The sequence below is a fragment of the Aptenodytes patagonicus genome, unplaced genomic scaffold (assembly GCF_965638725.1).
Source record: "Aptenodytes patagonicus unplaced genomic scaffold, bAptPat1.pri.cur scaffold_69, whole genome shotgun sequence".
Classification (NCBI taxonomy): Eukaryota; Metazoa; Chordata; class Aves; order Sphenisciformes; family Spheniscidae; genus Aptenodytes; species Aptenodytes patagonicus.
Window position 1 is genome coordinate 141,851 of NW_027472018.1, and position 16,226 is coordinate 158,076.

Genomic DNA, 16,226 nt, shown 5'->3' on the forward strand with positions numbered 1-16,226 from the left:
GGCTATTCAACTTACAGATGGGAGCCAGCTTGTATTTGAGGAGATTGGAGAAAATATGAAGAAAATACAACACTTGCCTATAACCTGTCAACATGTTGAGGCATGCTCTAATAAGAACCATAGGGTGGTTAAGATTGGAAGGGATCCCTGGAATTTGCCTGGCCTAACCAAGAAGCAAGGGTATCTTCTTACACAGATGTTCTCAGTTATGTTTCTGCCATCAGACATCTCTGGTGACCCTTGGGAAAGCAGGCCAGTTTGGAACTTTAACCAAGTCAACTTGCTTTCATTCTTAAAAAATCAAATCCTTAAAGGTTATTGGCATACTCTAGCATTTCAGCAGGCATTGTCAGCTGTCCTGATGGCGAGTGTTGCAGACTGGGAGAACTAATGATCCCACAGATTTACGGTATAGTCAAGCAGCTTCGGTGTCTGCATATCCATGATAGGTCCCAGAGAAGATGAGCCAGGGTAAGAAGGAAAGGGAGCTGCTCCTTGGGAAGAGCTGAGCCAGCTGCACCTGTGTATACAAAGACAGCTCTCTACTGTAGTTGATGAAGAAAAGAAGCATTACAGCAGAACAGATGTGAACACCAGCACTCACAGCATTCACAGGTGTAAGCTCATACCTAGTCATGCAGTTAGAAGCAACTGCTCAAAGAATGGATAGACAAGAAAGGGAAATATGAGCATCACAGTGCCAGCCTAGGCAGTGCTGGTCAGCACAAGAGCAGACAACTGCATCAGAGACAGTAACAAGGCTCTCAGTCCAGTAGGGTCAAAACAAGGGAAGAACAAAGGGCAGAAAGAAGATCATGGTGAACTGTGCTAAAATAGAGCTGAAGTCAAGGAAGGATAGAGTCTGGGAAAGCAGTGGCTGAGGCAGAACACAGCAATGGAGGCAGCGCAAGTGAGAAGGGCTGGGCCAGGAGAGCGCATAAGGTACAGAAAGGAACATCACTGCAGCACTGTGGAAAAGGAGGCAACCAAAGGCTGACAGTGTTGGGAATCTCACCCTCACCCTGCCTTAGAGGCAAGGCCAGGCTGGGAGTTTCTTCCTCACAGACAGAGGGTGGAGGATTCTGCCAGGGAAGAAGGGATGGTTTCTCATGGTGGTGTCCCCACGGTAAACAGTAGGTTGTTGATTGCTCCTGAGGCAGCACCAAGGAACTGGTTATTTTCAGGAGCTGCAGGGCTCCCCTGGATGGGCAGTAGTATGGTGCCAGTCTCTCCAAGATGGGTAGTGCTGACAGCACTAGGCAAGGATACTGCACAAATGCACCCCCAGATCATGCTAACTGGTGAGTGACCTTGCTTTCTCCTCAGTCCCCCATTTAATTTCTACCTCCGTCTTTCCCAGCAGCAACTTGCACACAGGGTCCCTCCACAGGCCATGCTGATAAAGGAAACAGGAGAGTTCAGGCCCCAGGGAACAGGAAGGAGGCAGGGAGCAGCAATCTCCATCAGCAAGCTCCTGGCGCCGAAGTGAGATGGTTTGCCTGTATGGGAAAGTCAAGAAGATCTTCTGGAAGGCCATACAGAGCATTAGCCTCCGACAGATACGGATCAGTTTGTCCTGAGAGAGTATCTGGGACTATGTATCTCCCTCTGAAAACAGAGCTGAAGGGCACCTTAGAGGCAGCAAGACGAATACTCTCTCTCAAAAGGTGCTGTCTCCTGCATGAAGGTTGGTTGTTCCTGGAGCACTGGAGACAGCTGTCAGTTAGTTGGAGGACAGCACTGGGGTGTGGAGTGTCTCCAGGGACAGGCTGTTAAGAAGATCATGCTAGGGCAGGCTGAGCGATTCCAGATAAGTGCTGGTGTCTCCCCTGAGAAAGTCAGTCCCTGCTGAGGGAAAGCCTCCCGAGGGAGCCTGCAGTCCACATTTGGGAGTGGTAAATGAGTATTGGGCTTCCCCTCTCTGCCTGCCTCTCCAAGCCAGCTGGGTCCCTGCGAGGCAGCAAACCCACCACAGCTCGGCCGAGGATGCGGGGGCATGCGCTGGGACAACCAGAGGGGGCCAGGTGAGCGGCTGCACCGGCGCAACGCCGAGCCCGAAGGGAAGAACGGAGAGAGCAGCGCGCCAGTCGTCGGGGTGTTCCAGCCCCCGGCGCCGCGGGGGAATCATGCGGCGGCAGCGGAGCGCCGCGGGCGGAAGGGGGCACCGCCGGGCGGCATACCGGCGGCGCGGGGTCTGCTGCCCGGACTCTGCCAGTCTCCCAGTCGGGCGTGCCCTGCAGGCAGCGCCGGGGCCGGAGCAGCGCCAGCGCCCGGGGGTGCCACTGGCGGGGGGCAGTGCCCGGGCGGAGGTGTCCCGCAGCCAGAGCTCCCGTAGGTGCCCTGGGCAGCGCCACAGCAAGGGCCGCCGCGGGGTCGAGCCGGACGGAAGCCCGGAGCGGGGGGCGGCGGGACACAGGGCAAGGCTCACCGTCCCGTCCATGCTCCTCCCCGCCGCGCTGCTCTCCCGCTCGCACCGGGGCCGCCGTCCCAGCGCCGGGCGCGGGGCGCCTGCGCGGCGCTGCGGTGAGCGGCGCAGGGACCGTCTGCAAAGTACGCCTCGCTCGCCGCCCGCGCAGGAGCGGCAGCGCGGTGCCGGAACGGGCTCCCCGCAGCGCCCTCGCCGCCGGGAGAGAGGGTCCCGGTGCGAGAGCGACCGCTACTGCAGCCCAGCCGCGCTCCGATCCCCTCCGTTTTAGCGCCGCTTCGGCGATGTGAGGACGGTGTAGCCGCGGTCCCTACGCCTGCTTCCCAGCCCTGCGGGGGCGGCGCGGCGTGGAGCTCCTCCCGTGGATGGGCGGGGGCGGCCCGAAGGGCTGAAAAGGTACGGGCGCTGCCCCTGCCACCTCTGGACAGCTCTCTCTTGCCCGCCGGCGGCATCCATGGCAGCCTCGGGAGAGGGTTGGACAGGCTGCGGATCCGCCGCCACAGCGTCGCCGCCGCAGTCCGTTCCCGCCGCCACGGTCCCCCGCCCCCTGCCACCACCGAGCCCAGCCCCGGCGCCACAGCGCCTCTCGCCCGCCACAGCACCTCACTCGCTAAAGCGCCCCTCACCCGCCACAGCGGCCCTCACCCACCAGAGCGCCCCTCACTCACCGCCGCCCCCCGCCGCCACATCACCCCTCCCCGCCACAGCGCTGCGACTCACCTCCAGAGCCCCCTGCGCCACTCCAGCGCCCCTCAGCCGCCGCCAGAGCACCCCTTACTATCACTGCTGCCTCAACCCGCCGCCACAGCCCCCCGCCTCCGGAGTGCCCCGCACTCGCCAAAGCGCCCCCCCGCCGCCACAGCGGCTCTCACCCGCCACAGCGCCCTCCTGCTGCCAGAGCGCCCCTCACTCACCACCGCCCCCTGTCGCCACAGCGGCTCTCACCCGCCGCCATAGCCCCCACGCGCACCACAGCGCCTCCGCCCGCCGCCATCCGGCCCGGCAGCGGCCCCGGCCCCGGCCTCGCTCTGTCCAGCCCTGGTGGTCAGGCAGGTCGGGCTCCGCCAGAGAGCCCACGCCCAGGACGCCCTTGGGCCGTAGCGACCGGCCACGGCCCATCTGGTGGCGGTGCCGGTAGCGGCCTGCCCCGCCCACCCATCCCGCGGACCCACCTGACGGCAGGGCTGGTGCCGGCACCGTGAAGGTGGCGCCGGGAGGGCGCGTGCTGCTCCCGGGGCAGTGCCGGGGAGCCGCCCGGCTGGCAGCAGAACTCGAGGGCACATTCGGAGAGCGTTTTCGCCCGGTGCCGAGCGAGGGTGGCACACGCTGCCGCGGGGCACTGCGAGGGCAAGGATTTACCAAGACTCAATGAGAATTTCGGTGGTGATGTGAACAACAATAACCCGTGTATCGGGAGTGAACGTGGGGGGGGAAAAGCTTTGAAGCATGTATGAAATTTCAAATTCAAAACTGGCCTGTTCCAAGAGTTGTTATTATCCTATATTTGCATACTTTTTTGCACACCTTTTTCTTAAGGAGCTAGTAACTCCTGGGAGGATGAGGATACTGGGTTTGGTGGACCGTGGGTCTGTTATACTGTGCCAATTGTAATGGGAAAAGGAAAATTATTTTGTTAATATCCAGTGGAAGATATTTATGAAGTACACTTTCAAAGAATAATTTGAAGAAGCACTGAAGAGAGTCTGACTTAAGTTGAAAAAGCACTGCAAACAATGAGGGATGAGGAGGGGATCCTCATGTGTATAGGATGAGCACTAAAAGTGAGTAATTTTGAGTGATGCTCCAAGGAGCTGTGAGAAAGGGGTGAAAGGAAACAACTCAGTTTAAAAGGAGTATCAGATGAGCAGAAGCCAAACAATTCTGCCAACTCCAAGTGTTCAAAAACGGTCTAAGTTTAAAAGCTGAAATAAAATCTTTTAAAGATTATGAGGTGGATTTATGTCTCACTGGGTATTTTTAAATGGGGGCTATATATTTATGTGCCTTCAGCTTCTTCAGTCTGCATTTTTCATGTGTGTCACATTTTCAAGCTTTTTGCTACAGCTATTTGCACTAGAAAAACACTGTTGTAAATGGAAAATGAGTTTTTGTGTTACCTGTAATCCGGAAACCGCCACCTTTGAGCATCCTGGAAGAAATGGTTTAGCGTGCATGTTGAGAAGATAATGTAAGTAAGTGCTAGGTACATCCAGGAAAGACAATCTGAAAGAGGAATGCAAGAGAGGGTGACTATCTTGGCTAAGGTACATGATTCATGAGGGGCAAGCCCCGAGATATCGTTGCAAGAAAGGACCTTGTGTCAGGCTAGGACTCCTGGCGGGAGACTAAGCTAGCAGCCTGCACACATTTTGCAGTACTGTAAAGTATGTTTCATGATGGATGTGTGACAAGGTAATACTTAAGGCCAAATAGGAGAGAGCAAGTTCCTCAGAAAAGAAGTCTTCATGGTGAAGTTAAGAATGGAGGAGTCTGCTAAGCAAGAATACCCTGCTTTTGCAGCAGAAATGTGCACCTGTTGATGAGATTACATCGTCCTCTCTATCTTGTCATCTGATCTGACCAGCAGGAACTCAAAAACTTCTCTGTGGAGCAGCCTAGACCATCTCCAAGTGATTGGCTTGCACTCTCCAGAATCTTAGCAATTGGCTGTGAACCGCTTTGGAGTGAGAAAATTCAGCATCCTGTCAGCTGTGAGATAAGTGCAGCCATCCTCGGGACTGCACAGACACAACTGAACTGCTTAGCACTGCAAAGGGAGGAGAGGGGGAAACCACCCCATGCAGGTTGCCCAGATGAGATAGGCTGCACATCCCCCTCGCATGGGAGAGGCACATAATTTATATTCCAGTCTTGGAGAAGATTGATGGACACCATGATCACACACAATATCTGAGTTCACAACATCTGTTTGTTTTTTTTTTTAAGTATACCTTTTAGTTAGGGATAGAGTGGCAGCTCCTTCATAGGTAAGAAGATGGTGAGTGTATTTTCACCTGTTCCTTGGAGTTAAAAATGCAGGGACAAAAGCTTTCTGTGTTTGTAACATACACTGAACATTTTTCTCTGGGATCAGCAAAGACTATCCCAACAGGATAAATAAGCCTGTCTAGGACATCCAATGGAACAAGTTACCCATATCACAACTGAAAACAAGGAAGAAAAATATCCAAGGACACGGAGCCCAAAGAAAGTGAAGTACACACAAAAGTACACGCACCTGGAGCATGACAGGGTAAGCACAGCTGAAGGCACAACAGACACTTAATGAGGGTAGGCATTTTCTCAGTTTTACAAGGTCAAAGATGACAATCATGGTGATTTGTCTTCCTGGCCAATCCATGACCCCATTGTAGTCCATGAATATCTGTATCATGATCCTCACACAGTTTATAATTTCTGGCTGAACTGAAGTGTGTCCTTGAAAAAGATCTAGTCCTTTTTTGCAGATAATGACACAAAATGGTGGTACAGAGTCAAATCATAAGTACACCTGACTCATTTACCCTGTTCCTGACAGTGGCCAACACTGAATGCCTAGAAAAGACCATAAAAATACGGTGATACCTCCCTGAATGCTTTCCTAGCTCATAGAGATTTGTGATTCAGAGACCTACTGTGACAGAGGCGTTGGCTTTGTGTTTAATAGCCTTTGATGGATTTCTCTTTTGCAACTTTCATCCACTATATATTCACAATCATTAAATTTAAGGTCATGAAGGACCATTAATTCTGCCCACTTACATATGACAAGTAATTTCACATGGGCCTCCAATGATCTCTGTTACACAAACCAAGTAAACTAACATACTGGAAAAGCTACCACGCTGTAATTTCACTAGCTAATCACTTTCATCACTAAAAGCATATGCCTATTTTCAGTTGGAATTATCTGTTGCAGTTTAAAGCTGTTAGTTTTGGTGTTGCTGTTGTTGTGCCTTACCCTTAGACAATTAAAAACCTCTTTAGTATCCAGCATTTTTACTCAGTAAATGTATTTATACACTCTAATCAGATCACCTCACAACCTTCTAAGTAATAGTTCATAGAATCATAGAATTATAGAATGGTTTGGGTTGGAAGGGACCTTTAAAGGTCATCTAGTCCAACCACCCTGCAACAAGCAGGGACATCTTCAACTAGATCAGGTTGCTCAGAGCCCCGTGCAGCGTGACCTTGAATGTTTTCAGGGATGGGGCATCTACCACCTCTCTGGGCAATCTGGTCCAGTGTTTCACCACCCTCATCATAAAAAATGTCTTCCTTATATCTAGTCTGAATCTACCCTCTTTTAGTTTAAAACCATTAAAACTGGTTTAAAGCCGTTACCCCTCATCTGATTGCTACAGGAGTTCTGCATTTCTCATTGTAAAATATTTCTTCCAATCTTCAGCTAAATTTTGTGAACCTCTTGTACATTCTTTTTTTTTCTCTCTGTTCCTTTCAAGCCTTAAAAAAAGGGCTATGCCACCAGGGGCCTTATTGCTGTCTCACATCAACAGCATCTGTTTCCCCCAGATTGTCTACCTGTATAGATCTGTTATATCATGTCTTAATCTTAAGTTGTAAACTTTACATGGCTGGGATAGCTCTGTATTTTAGTGTCTAAAATAGTGGGTCCTGGTCAAATTAAGCTGCTTGCACATTAATACAGTCAATTTTTCTCCAGACTTAGCTTTTTTTTTTTTTTTTAATACAGTCCTCTTTGGAGGAGTGACATGCCTTCATTTTCCCCAAGCACATAAGTTTGCACTTGACTGCTTTAAGACAAAATCTATTTGAATAGCCTTACTCTGCTACACGCTCTTCTCTGTTGTCATCCTATCTTTATGACTGTTTTTTGCAGTACTCATTTTTTACACCATCTGCAGATTTTATTGGTAGAGATCTTACATTTGCTTCCAAATCATCAATTAAGTGTCAAACAACACTGGCTGGAGAACTGTCCCCCTAGGACCTAAGTAGAAGTGCCCAAATCCAAAAATTGGCTCTTATTTGATATGCCAACCAGTTCTTAACTCACATGATTTGTTTGCTGCTGTATAACTTTCTGTTTAATAGTTAAAGCATTGCATTAAATCAAATGGATTTTCAGGTCTGTAATGGCTGTCTGAGCATCTTTAACTCAACGTGTAACTTCAAAGGCTTAAGTCAAGTTGTTTGCCAAGTCTCACTTGCTGTACAACAACCTTGACTAGTATTAGTTATACCGTAATGCCAACTACACCAAATTTCTTATCAGTTAGCACTTCTGGTTTCAATTCCTTATAGTCTAATGTTAGGTACCTGTAAAAAGCGATTAACATTTTTCTTGTTTGGTGTAAAACTGGGTCAATTCATTCAACACTTAATTTGATTTTTTTCTTTCCTCTTTACAGCATTTGCTTTATTGCATTTTTACTTTACTATCCCTAGGCTATTCCAGCTAGAGCATAACTGTGAAAGTTAACCTGTCTGCCTGTAAGACACAAGTTGTTCCTTTCATATAGCCTAATCTTACCTTGGAAGGCAGAATTTTGATCAGTAAACCAGAATCTTCAGTTTATGGACTCAGCAGTTTGCTGGCAGTATTTCCTGCCTTGCCTTTCCCACAGAGCTAGATTTAAAAAAAAAAAAAATCAGCTTCCAGCTTCCCTCAGTTTTCTCCCAAGATACTAGATGCTCTTAAGAGTTTCTAGTTCTGTGTAGTATTGCATCATTGTCTTACATGCACTGACACAGGCAGTGACTTACCAAGCAATGATCCATTCCAATTTTTTGGTTTACATCTTTGTTTGTTTAAATGACAGTCCATCAAATCTCACTATCCTGTTTCCCATGATTCTCTTTCTTCTCTAATGAGGACTCACTAATAATTCTAGCTTGCCCTATGTCATTTTAAAACTTTCTCTGTAGCAGCTTGTTTTACATCACAGATATCCCCAACTGCTACATCCCCTACAGCTTTCAGTTTCATTACCACAGAGAAAGATTTCCTGACGGTTAACTTACTGCATCTTTTTCAATGTTTATTCTTTCAACTTGGTTGCATGACACCCATTTTACTCCCATGCATCAGATCAGACTGCTTGCTTTGCTTACGTAGTTTTCTACAGCATCCAATGCCCATTGCCAGTCCTTCCAAATGTGAATTCTCCTTGGATATTACACCATATTGAAACTTGCATTTACAAGCTACACATCCTCCCTGGCACCATGAGGTTGTATTTCATGTATCAGAATCTCTCGTCTTCAAGAAGACAAGCACACCATCACCAAGGCAAGCAGCAGCAGAGGTTCTTACACTGTCCATCTTTGCTATTGTAGTGATCCTGACTAGCAGACAGTCACTGTACGTTGAGGAGTCGATGACCCACGTAACAGTTGACCTGAGTGTGCACAGGCCTTGTGCACACACAGCTGTGTGCGCTGTGCTGTGCTGCTCACACAGTGTGACATTCAGGCCTGCGTTTGTGGCACAGATCCCTTGCCCACAGGACAACCTCAGCCAGCTCATTGTAAGAGAAGAGCCCGCAGGCAGCTCAGTCCATACCGATGATTATGCCACCTGTGTGGCCTTGCCTTTGTCTAAAAGTGAGGCAAGAAATTCTCGTGCAAACATCCTTTCTGTCTGACAGTAGAAATGATGAATAGAGTTGTTTTCTTGTAATCTTGTAATAGCTCCAATGGCCAAAATGGGAGAATCTACTCTACAGATGGGGCCTGCATGGTGTGCTGTGTGTGGATCAGAGGCCCATTCAATGCTACACCACTTGGGGTTCCCCGCATCTAAAGGATGTAAGATTATCTATACTACTCTATCTTTATAGTGTTAGCTCTAATACATGATATTTTAAATGGTACCTTACACAGTCTGAGTGCCTTTCCTACTGGGATCATAACAGATCAGCACCTCCTCATGCAAAACAACCACTCATAACAAGAAAAAGTTTCCCAGTTAGCTTCTCGTGTTCTCACTCTTTGAAGGTTTGCTTAGCAACAAACATGCATCCCAGGAAGACATTAAGCAGAGATCTGACTTTTTCCCATGTAAATGTAATCAAGACATCTCTTTTTAAATAAACGAATCTGAGATTTCTATCCATTGGAAACAATGGTCCAGACTTTGAATACTTCTTTTGAAGCTTTTCTAATCTTTCAGCATCTCTTTTGATGCTGACACCAGACCTCCACCTCATACTCCTCATGAGTATAGCAAATACAATCTCTTTTCCTTAAACAGTGCTTATGCAGCCATGAATGAGGTTAGTCACACTCACTGCCTCATCACGCTGAAATTCACAAGCTCACATCAGGGCTTTGGCCTTTGATTTCTAAGGTACTGGCTGGATAGAAGAAGCTGGAAAGCTTTGCAGTAAAAAGATTGGTGGGGTCCTGATGGATAACAAGTTAAACATAAGCCAGCAGTGTTCCCTTGGAGCAAAGGCGGCCAACAGCATCTGGGCTGCATTAGGAGAAGTGTTGCCAGCAGGTCAAGGGCAGTGATCCATCTCCTCTACTCAGCACTGGTGAGACACATCTGGAGTGCTGTGTCCAGTTCTGGGCTCCCCAGTACAAGAGAGACACGGACATACTGGAACACGTCCAGTGAAGGGCTGTGAAGATGGTTAAGTAATTACAGCATCTGTCATAGCAGGTGAGGCTGTGAGAGCTGCGATTGTTTAGCCTGGAGAAGAACAGGCTGAGCATGGCTCTTATCCATGTATATAAGTCATTGATGGGAGAGTATAAGGAAGACAGAAACAGATGCTTCTCACTGGTGTCCAGTGACATGACAAGAGGCAGTGGGCACAAACTGAAATGCAAGAAATTCCATTTAAACATGAGAAAGAACTTTTTAACTGTAAAAGTTATTACACACTGGAACAGATTGCCAGGAGAGATTGTGGAGTCTCCATCCCTGGAGATACTTAAAATGCAATGGGACACAGTCCTGAGCAACCTGCTCTTGCTGACCCTTTGTGCAGGGGTGGGGCTGAAGTAGATGAACTCCAGAGGTCCCTTCTCTGTGATACAGAATAGAGAAATCTAAACCATGACCTGTTTAATTTCTCGATAAATGATTTTGCAGTTAACTGTCTTACGTATAAGTACATCTTATACCTGAATCATTCTGCAAAACAGACCTGTCCTCATTTTCTCCCACCTGGTTAACCTTTGTTATCTGCAAACTTTTACCAACATTTTTTCCCTCAAATAATCAAATATAATGAGTGACATTTGGCTAAAAACCTGTTCCTGTAGAAGCACACTGAAAACCCATACCTGGTCATTAAAAGACAGCTTTTCATCCATTTAATAGATCACATTAATGAAAACATGGATATCAGTTGGGAATAACAGTCCTTGAGAATAAGCAAACAGTTGCCTGCTTCCACTGAGATGCATGTGGCAAGCAGGTGGCTATACCTGACGGAAACCAGGTCCTAAAACTCTGCGTATTGAAGTTGTGTAGAGCCAGGAGCACAATCAAAAAGTATGGTGTAACTGAGGCATTTTCTGTCCTTTAGAACAGCTGCACAGGCTCACCGCTTTAATAGGTGCAGGACTTACCAGGTAATCAAACTGAAGCTGAACTGTTAAATCTGCTAGCCATGCCATCTGCCCATCGTGATAGGAAGTGACATATCTGTTATTTTCAGGGATAATACTTTGCTCAATCCGCAGAACTGAAAGGTAGTTGTTGGGGACCTTCAGACAGTTCCTGGTTCCTCTCTAGGGCACACAGCAACCCTGTATCATACCATGGCGCTCGGCCCAACTGAAGCAAGCTTGGTGCACGTCAAAGGGAATTTTCCATTCCTTCACCTTCCCAGATTACACAACAAAATGAATGTTCTGCAGTTGTGGAGGAGCCAAACATAGCAAAGTGAAAGTGCATTGAATAGCTTTGTCCAGCAGCAAACTAGACAAGCTGTGTTTATGCCTCCTTGAAAAATGAATGCATGAAGACACAAACACAGAGGAGGGTGCAACAACAGCACTGAGAATAGCATAGTCGAGGTAACTTCGTTCCAGTACATAGCTCATATTCACTCTCTCTGCACTGCTCAGCAGAATTGCATGGCTTAAAGTAAGGTCGACTCTACAGCTTGTTTTACATCCCTCATCCCAGATGCTATAAAGTTTATAAGTAACCACATGAGTCTGCCTGGAAAGAAACTTTTATTTTTATTTAAAAAACAAAGAACACCCCCCCCACACCCCCACAGAAACAGTCTCTCTCCATAGCCCATGCCTGTGCCTCAGAGCAGGGATGGGAAAGTCTTCCTCCTCCCTTGACCTCACATGCCCTTCACCCATGGCAAGGCTGGGAAGGGGATGGAAAGTGCCAAGTGTTAAGGTGCTGAGAAGCTCTTGATGTTTCTAGTCTCTCAAGTGCTGTTGGCCTGTTCCTGCTCAAAGAGGGCCATGGCTAAATGTGAGCGGGATGCGAGTCCTTCCAAGTTACTAAGCACACAGCGGTGGTATAACTCCTCACTAAGCCGGGGATTGCAGCTCCTCAGTGCGTATTTCTGCACTAACCCTGGTTCCACAGCCCTAAATAGGTGCAGACCAGAATAGTGGAGGAAGACATCAAATACCTCCATGCTCTCCAGCACCTCATCTCGCTCTAGGATATCAGCTGCTAGCTTGGTACGTGCTGTCATATAGTCAGAATTATAAAAGCAGGCCTCAGCAAAGGAATGTCTGTCAAAATGCCCATCCCTCAGGAAGTCAGTGCTGGAGGAAGCAGTCTGCTCACCACGGTACACCAATGCAGGGTTGAACTCTTGGAAATGCACTGGGAAAAAGACCTGCCAATTGCTGATAGTATTCATGCGGCAGCGGTTCAGGAACTCCATGTTGATTTCTGTCCAGACGCTGGCCAAGAAGAATAGTGTATCCACAGGGTGCTTCTTTGAAACTATATCCATGAGTTTCACTTGCGATGGCACCTCAGTTTTAACACTAATCCAGGGGATTTTAACTTCTGCATAGCGTTTCTCCAGCTCTCCTACCATGGCTTTGACTCCAGCAAACACATCCACCTGACTAACTCGCTGGGCATCATAGGGATGGTAGATGAAAAGCAAAGTCAGCAAGGCATTATCATGTGTGTCCAGTGTGTTCATAGCAAACATATCCAGGAAGTTTGCCACAAAATCCAGGTCCTGCACTGTCAAGGGAAGCACGAGTTGCACTCGTGTGGCCTCTGTCACATATGGCATGGGAATAATTTCCACCTTACTTAAGGGCCGCACCAAGCTCACTCGTTTGGCCAGAACATGCCTGTGGCCCTTTTGGGTCACTGCCTCCAGCAGTAGGTCCAGTGTATATTCCATGCCCCGTGTGGGGTCAAAACGCCGATAGCCATTCAGCAACTGCCGCTTGCTGAAGCGGAGCAGAGGCTGGTAGCGACTGTTAAGTTGCTCAAGTGCTGACTCAATGATTTCACTGACATCTGCTTTGCTGGCTCCAGAGAGCTCACACTTGGGGGAGCCATCAGGACAGGAGAAGAGGTACTGCTCAGTGAAGTAGTCCCAGCTGATTACCTCAAAACGTGACTTTGGAAGAAATGGGGCATTAATGCCCACAGGCCACGTCAAGCCTGTCTCACCTGCAGGGGTCAATGACGTCAGGTTCCTGATCTGCATCTGTGCAAAGAGAGAACGCATACTGATCCCTACCACTTGCTCAGAGAGGTCCAGTCCATCTCCCACCCAGGCCTGCCTCACCACCTAGAACTGTATCTTGGTAGTATCACACCAGCAATTTTGGATAACATGCTGTCAGAAGTGCTATTTCTGAGACGCAGGACTATATCCTGTGTCTGGCTGACGGTCACCTACAAACAGAAGCACTAATCTTCCTTCACTGTGTTGAAAGAAAAGGAAACCTGTTTGGCTGAGGAGTTTTTGCAGATATCCCTCACCACATACCTGGAGGTCCTGGATCTCCTGGTAGGCTCTGTCCAGCTGGATCCTGCTGAAGTGCTTGTGCAGCCGGTACATCAGGGTCATGTCAGAAACAGGATGCACAGCAAAAGCTGCTTGGAAGTCCTCTTCTTCCTCCTTCTCTGGCTCAGTATTTTTGGCCAATTCATAGGTGTGATAATGCTGGCCCTGAAGCAGACAAGAGCCAGAAAGACTGGCATGGAACTTAAGTTCACAGAGAAGCCTTCCCTCACCCCAGACATGCGTTTGCCCCTCTTTCCATGCTGACTGCAGTACCCAGAGAGAAAAATGTAAGAGTTGTCCCCACCCACCCTACCCGCCATACTACATGCCCACTTGCTTCTTGGTACCAACAATGTGCCCTTTATCTGACCTCCAAAAACCTGTGGATCAGCATCTGCTAGTAGGCTGAAAATTAAATACTGTATGTGCTCTCATCCCCAACATCTCAGCTTTGATTATGGGCCTCTTCCCAGTGCTGCCACACCACACAGCTCTTTCCTCCTCTGTAACTCACAGCAGAGGTTCACAGAAAAGCCCCTTTGTTATGCAGCAGGGAACTAGTGAGAGCATGGGTTCTGTCAGGCTTAGCTAACACAAAACCCTGAGAAGGGAGGTAGTACCTGGAGCTGGGAAACACAAGTGATGCCAAGGAAATCGATGATGCAACGTCCCAGCCACTCATCTGGCCGCACACTAAGGATCTCATTGCGACAGCTGTCCAGGTGTGGATGGAGCTTAAGCAGCAGGCTGCGGGAGATCAGGTAGCCAAAGCCACCATGACAATAGCGGGCCTGCTCATCTCCCCCGATAAACTCCTCCGCTCGTCCCAGGTAGACATCTTGGTTAATACTTAGGTGCGTCACCAGAGCCTTGACCTGTTCAGCCTGGGCATAGGTATCATCCTGCATGATGTAGAACCAGTCATAGTCAGAACCAAAATGCTGGTGGATATAGTGCATGGTCTCATACATGAGCCAAATGGGACGCTCATCCCCATGGGCCACCAGCACCATGCCATGAGGCACCTTGGCACTGCGCAACCCTGTAAAGTACAGCAGGCGTGGGAAGTGATGAGCTACCGTCTTGTTCACTGCCACTGCCAACGTATTCAGGGTAGCCTTGGAGGTCAGCACAGCCACAAACAGTCTTTCATGGAATCCCAATTCTGTCTGGATGTAGCGAGTTCTGTAAAGGAAGGACATACCTACGTGACAAACAGCTGGATGACAAAAATCAAAGGATTATGGTAACTTGGGATAAGTGTTTATCTGCTGGAGTCTACCAATGGTGAAACAGTTAAGCCTAAAAGTAGAGCTTTAAGAGAAGACTCACTAGTAAAAATCCTATTTTGTAAAAATACTTGCTTCCTTCAAGGAAACTACAATCTCACATCATTTATCTGAACCAGGAAACTGTGCTAGTGTAAGTAAAAACAAACAAAAAAAACCCCAAAAAACAAACCCAGAGTTAACCACTTGCAAGTTACATATGTTATTATTAATTGCTCAAAATTTTCCTAATGAATAGACTGGTTAAAAAAGTTTTTTAGAATAATTTAACATGTTCTATTAGACACGAGTAATAAAAGAAGAAATATTCTCAATCTTCTTGGGCTTTTTTGTTGCCTTTTTTTTTTTTAATTAACTTCTTAGACACTTCTCTTGCACCCCTTTAAGGTAACAATCTTAGCCATTGCCTTGTTGCATCATGCTGTTACCATATAAGGTATTTCAAGTAGTATATTCCACCTTGAACCTGTTAACTCACTGAAAAATTTAGAACCCCAAATACCATCCATATGTTATTATTTTCCTTGAAGGAAAGCCTGGCCAAAAGAACAGATTTTACCTGAGCACTTTTTTGTAAGGCTTGTTGGGGTCTCTGTAGTATGGAACGATCCTAGGCCTGAAGTCCTCGTGGCCCGGGCCCAGCCTTCCATCCGCTGCCTCCAGACGCGCTCCGCCGGCTAGGGGCCCGGGGCGGCCCGCTGCCCCCAGGCACTGGTCCTCGCCTCCGCTCTGGCTCCAGGAGGCACGCAGCAGGCTCAGGCTGCAGCCAAGGGAGAGACCCAGGACGAGCGGCAGCACGGGCCGCAGCGCAGCCAGCAGCGCAGCCAGGCGCATGGCGGCACCGGGCTCAGAGGGGCCCCGGCGGGGCGACGCTCAGCCGCGGGGCAGTCCGGTCCGGTCCAGTCCGGGCGGTGGCGGCCGCAGGCCCGCTACGTCCGGGGCGGGCTCACGGGGCCGCTCCGGCGCTCGGGGAGCCGGTGGCCGCGGGACATCGCCGGCGCGGGGCACTCGGGCGGCACGGGGCGGGCAGCGGCGGGCCCTACGGGACAGCGGGCGGGCGAGAGCGCGGTAGCCCCCGCGGGGCCGCGCACGGCCCCCCGACGCCGGCCCGCGCTGGTCAGCGGCCCCGGGGCTCTCCCACCTGCAGGCAGGGTGGCCCTTCTGCGCGCAAGCTGGCGACGGGGCCAGGGGCAGCCCGGAGGTCCGTGACGGCGGCGCGGGGAGAGACGGCAGCTCCCGCCCGGCTTCGCTCCGGCCGCTGCCACCTCAGCCGCCACATCGCGATCCTCGCACACTTCCGCTTCCCCTTTTCTCTCTATGGTGCCGCGGCGGCCACTCTACCTGGTGGCGCCGTCGCCTCTATGGTACCGCGAGCCACCGGCCCCCGCGCGCTCACGTCGTGCGCCGGCCCCTGCCCGAGGCGGGCGCGCGGTGCGCCGGGGGTGGGGCCTGAGGCCGGTCCTGGCGCCGGTCCTGGCGCGAGCGGGCGCGGTGCACGCCGGGACGCGCAGTGCCCGGGAGCCGGCGGCGCGCTCCGGCCAAGCCGGCGGAGGT

General features: G+C 49.7%; 2 protein-coding genes across 6 annotated transcripts in view; both read right to left on the reverse strand.

The window, feature by feature from the left end:
• Positions 1–3,387, reverse strand: part of SMARCD3 (SWI/SNF related BAF chromatin remodeling complex subunit D3) — a 113,427-nt gene extending 110,040 nt beyond the window's left edge. The window contains exon 1 of one of the 4 annotated variants that reach the window (XM_076363564.1): positions 3,371–3,387. The gene's annotated coding sequence lies outside the window, so the exon portion shown is untranslated. Of the gene's footprint in view, positions 1–1,345; positions 1,364–2,428; positions 2,494–3,145; positions 3,196–3,370 lie in introns of those variants that run through there. The other 3 variants (XM_076363562.1, XM_076363561.1, XM_076363563.1) reach the window with 3 other exon arrangements.
• Positions 3,388–11,591: 8,204 nt separating this feature from the next.
• CHPF2 (chondroitin polymerizing factor 2) lies at positions 11,592–15,559 on the reverse strand. Of its 2 annotated transcripts, XM_076363578.1 has the most exons (5): positions 15,232–15,559; positions 14,463–14,568; positions 14,004–14,285; positions 13,366–13,548; positions 11,592–13,080 (listed from the first exon to the last, which is right to left on the reverse strand). In XM_076363578.1, the coding sequence occupies exons 1-5, from the start codon at positions 15,504–15,506 to the stop codon at positions 11,818–11,820; spliced, it is 2,109 nt and encodes a 702-aa protein (XP_076219693.1). In that variant the 5' UTR covers positions 15,507–15,559; the 3' UTR covers positions 11,592–11,817. The 2 variants fall into 2 exon arrangements, with proteins under 2 accessions (XP_076219693.1, XP_076219692.1); XM_076363577.1 differs by having other exon boundaries at positions 14,004–14,568.
• Positions 15,560–16,226: the final 667 nt, after the last annotated feature.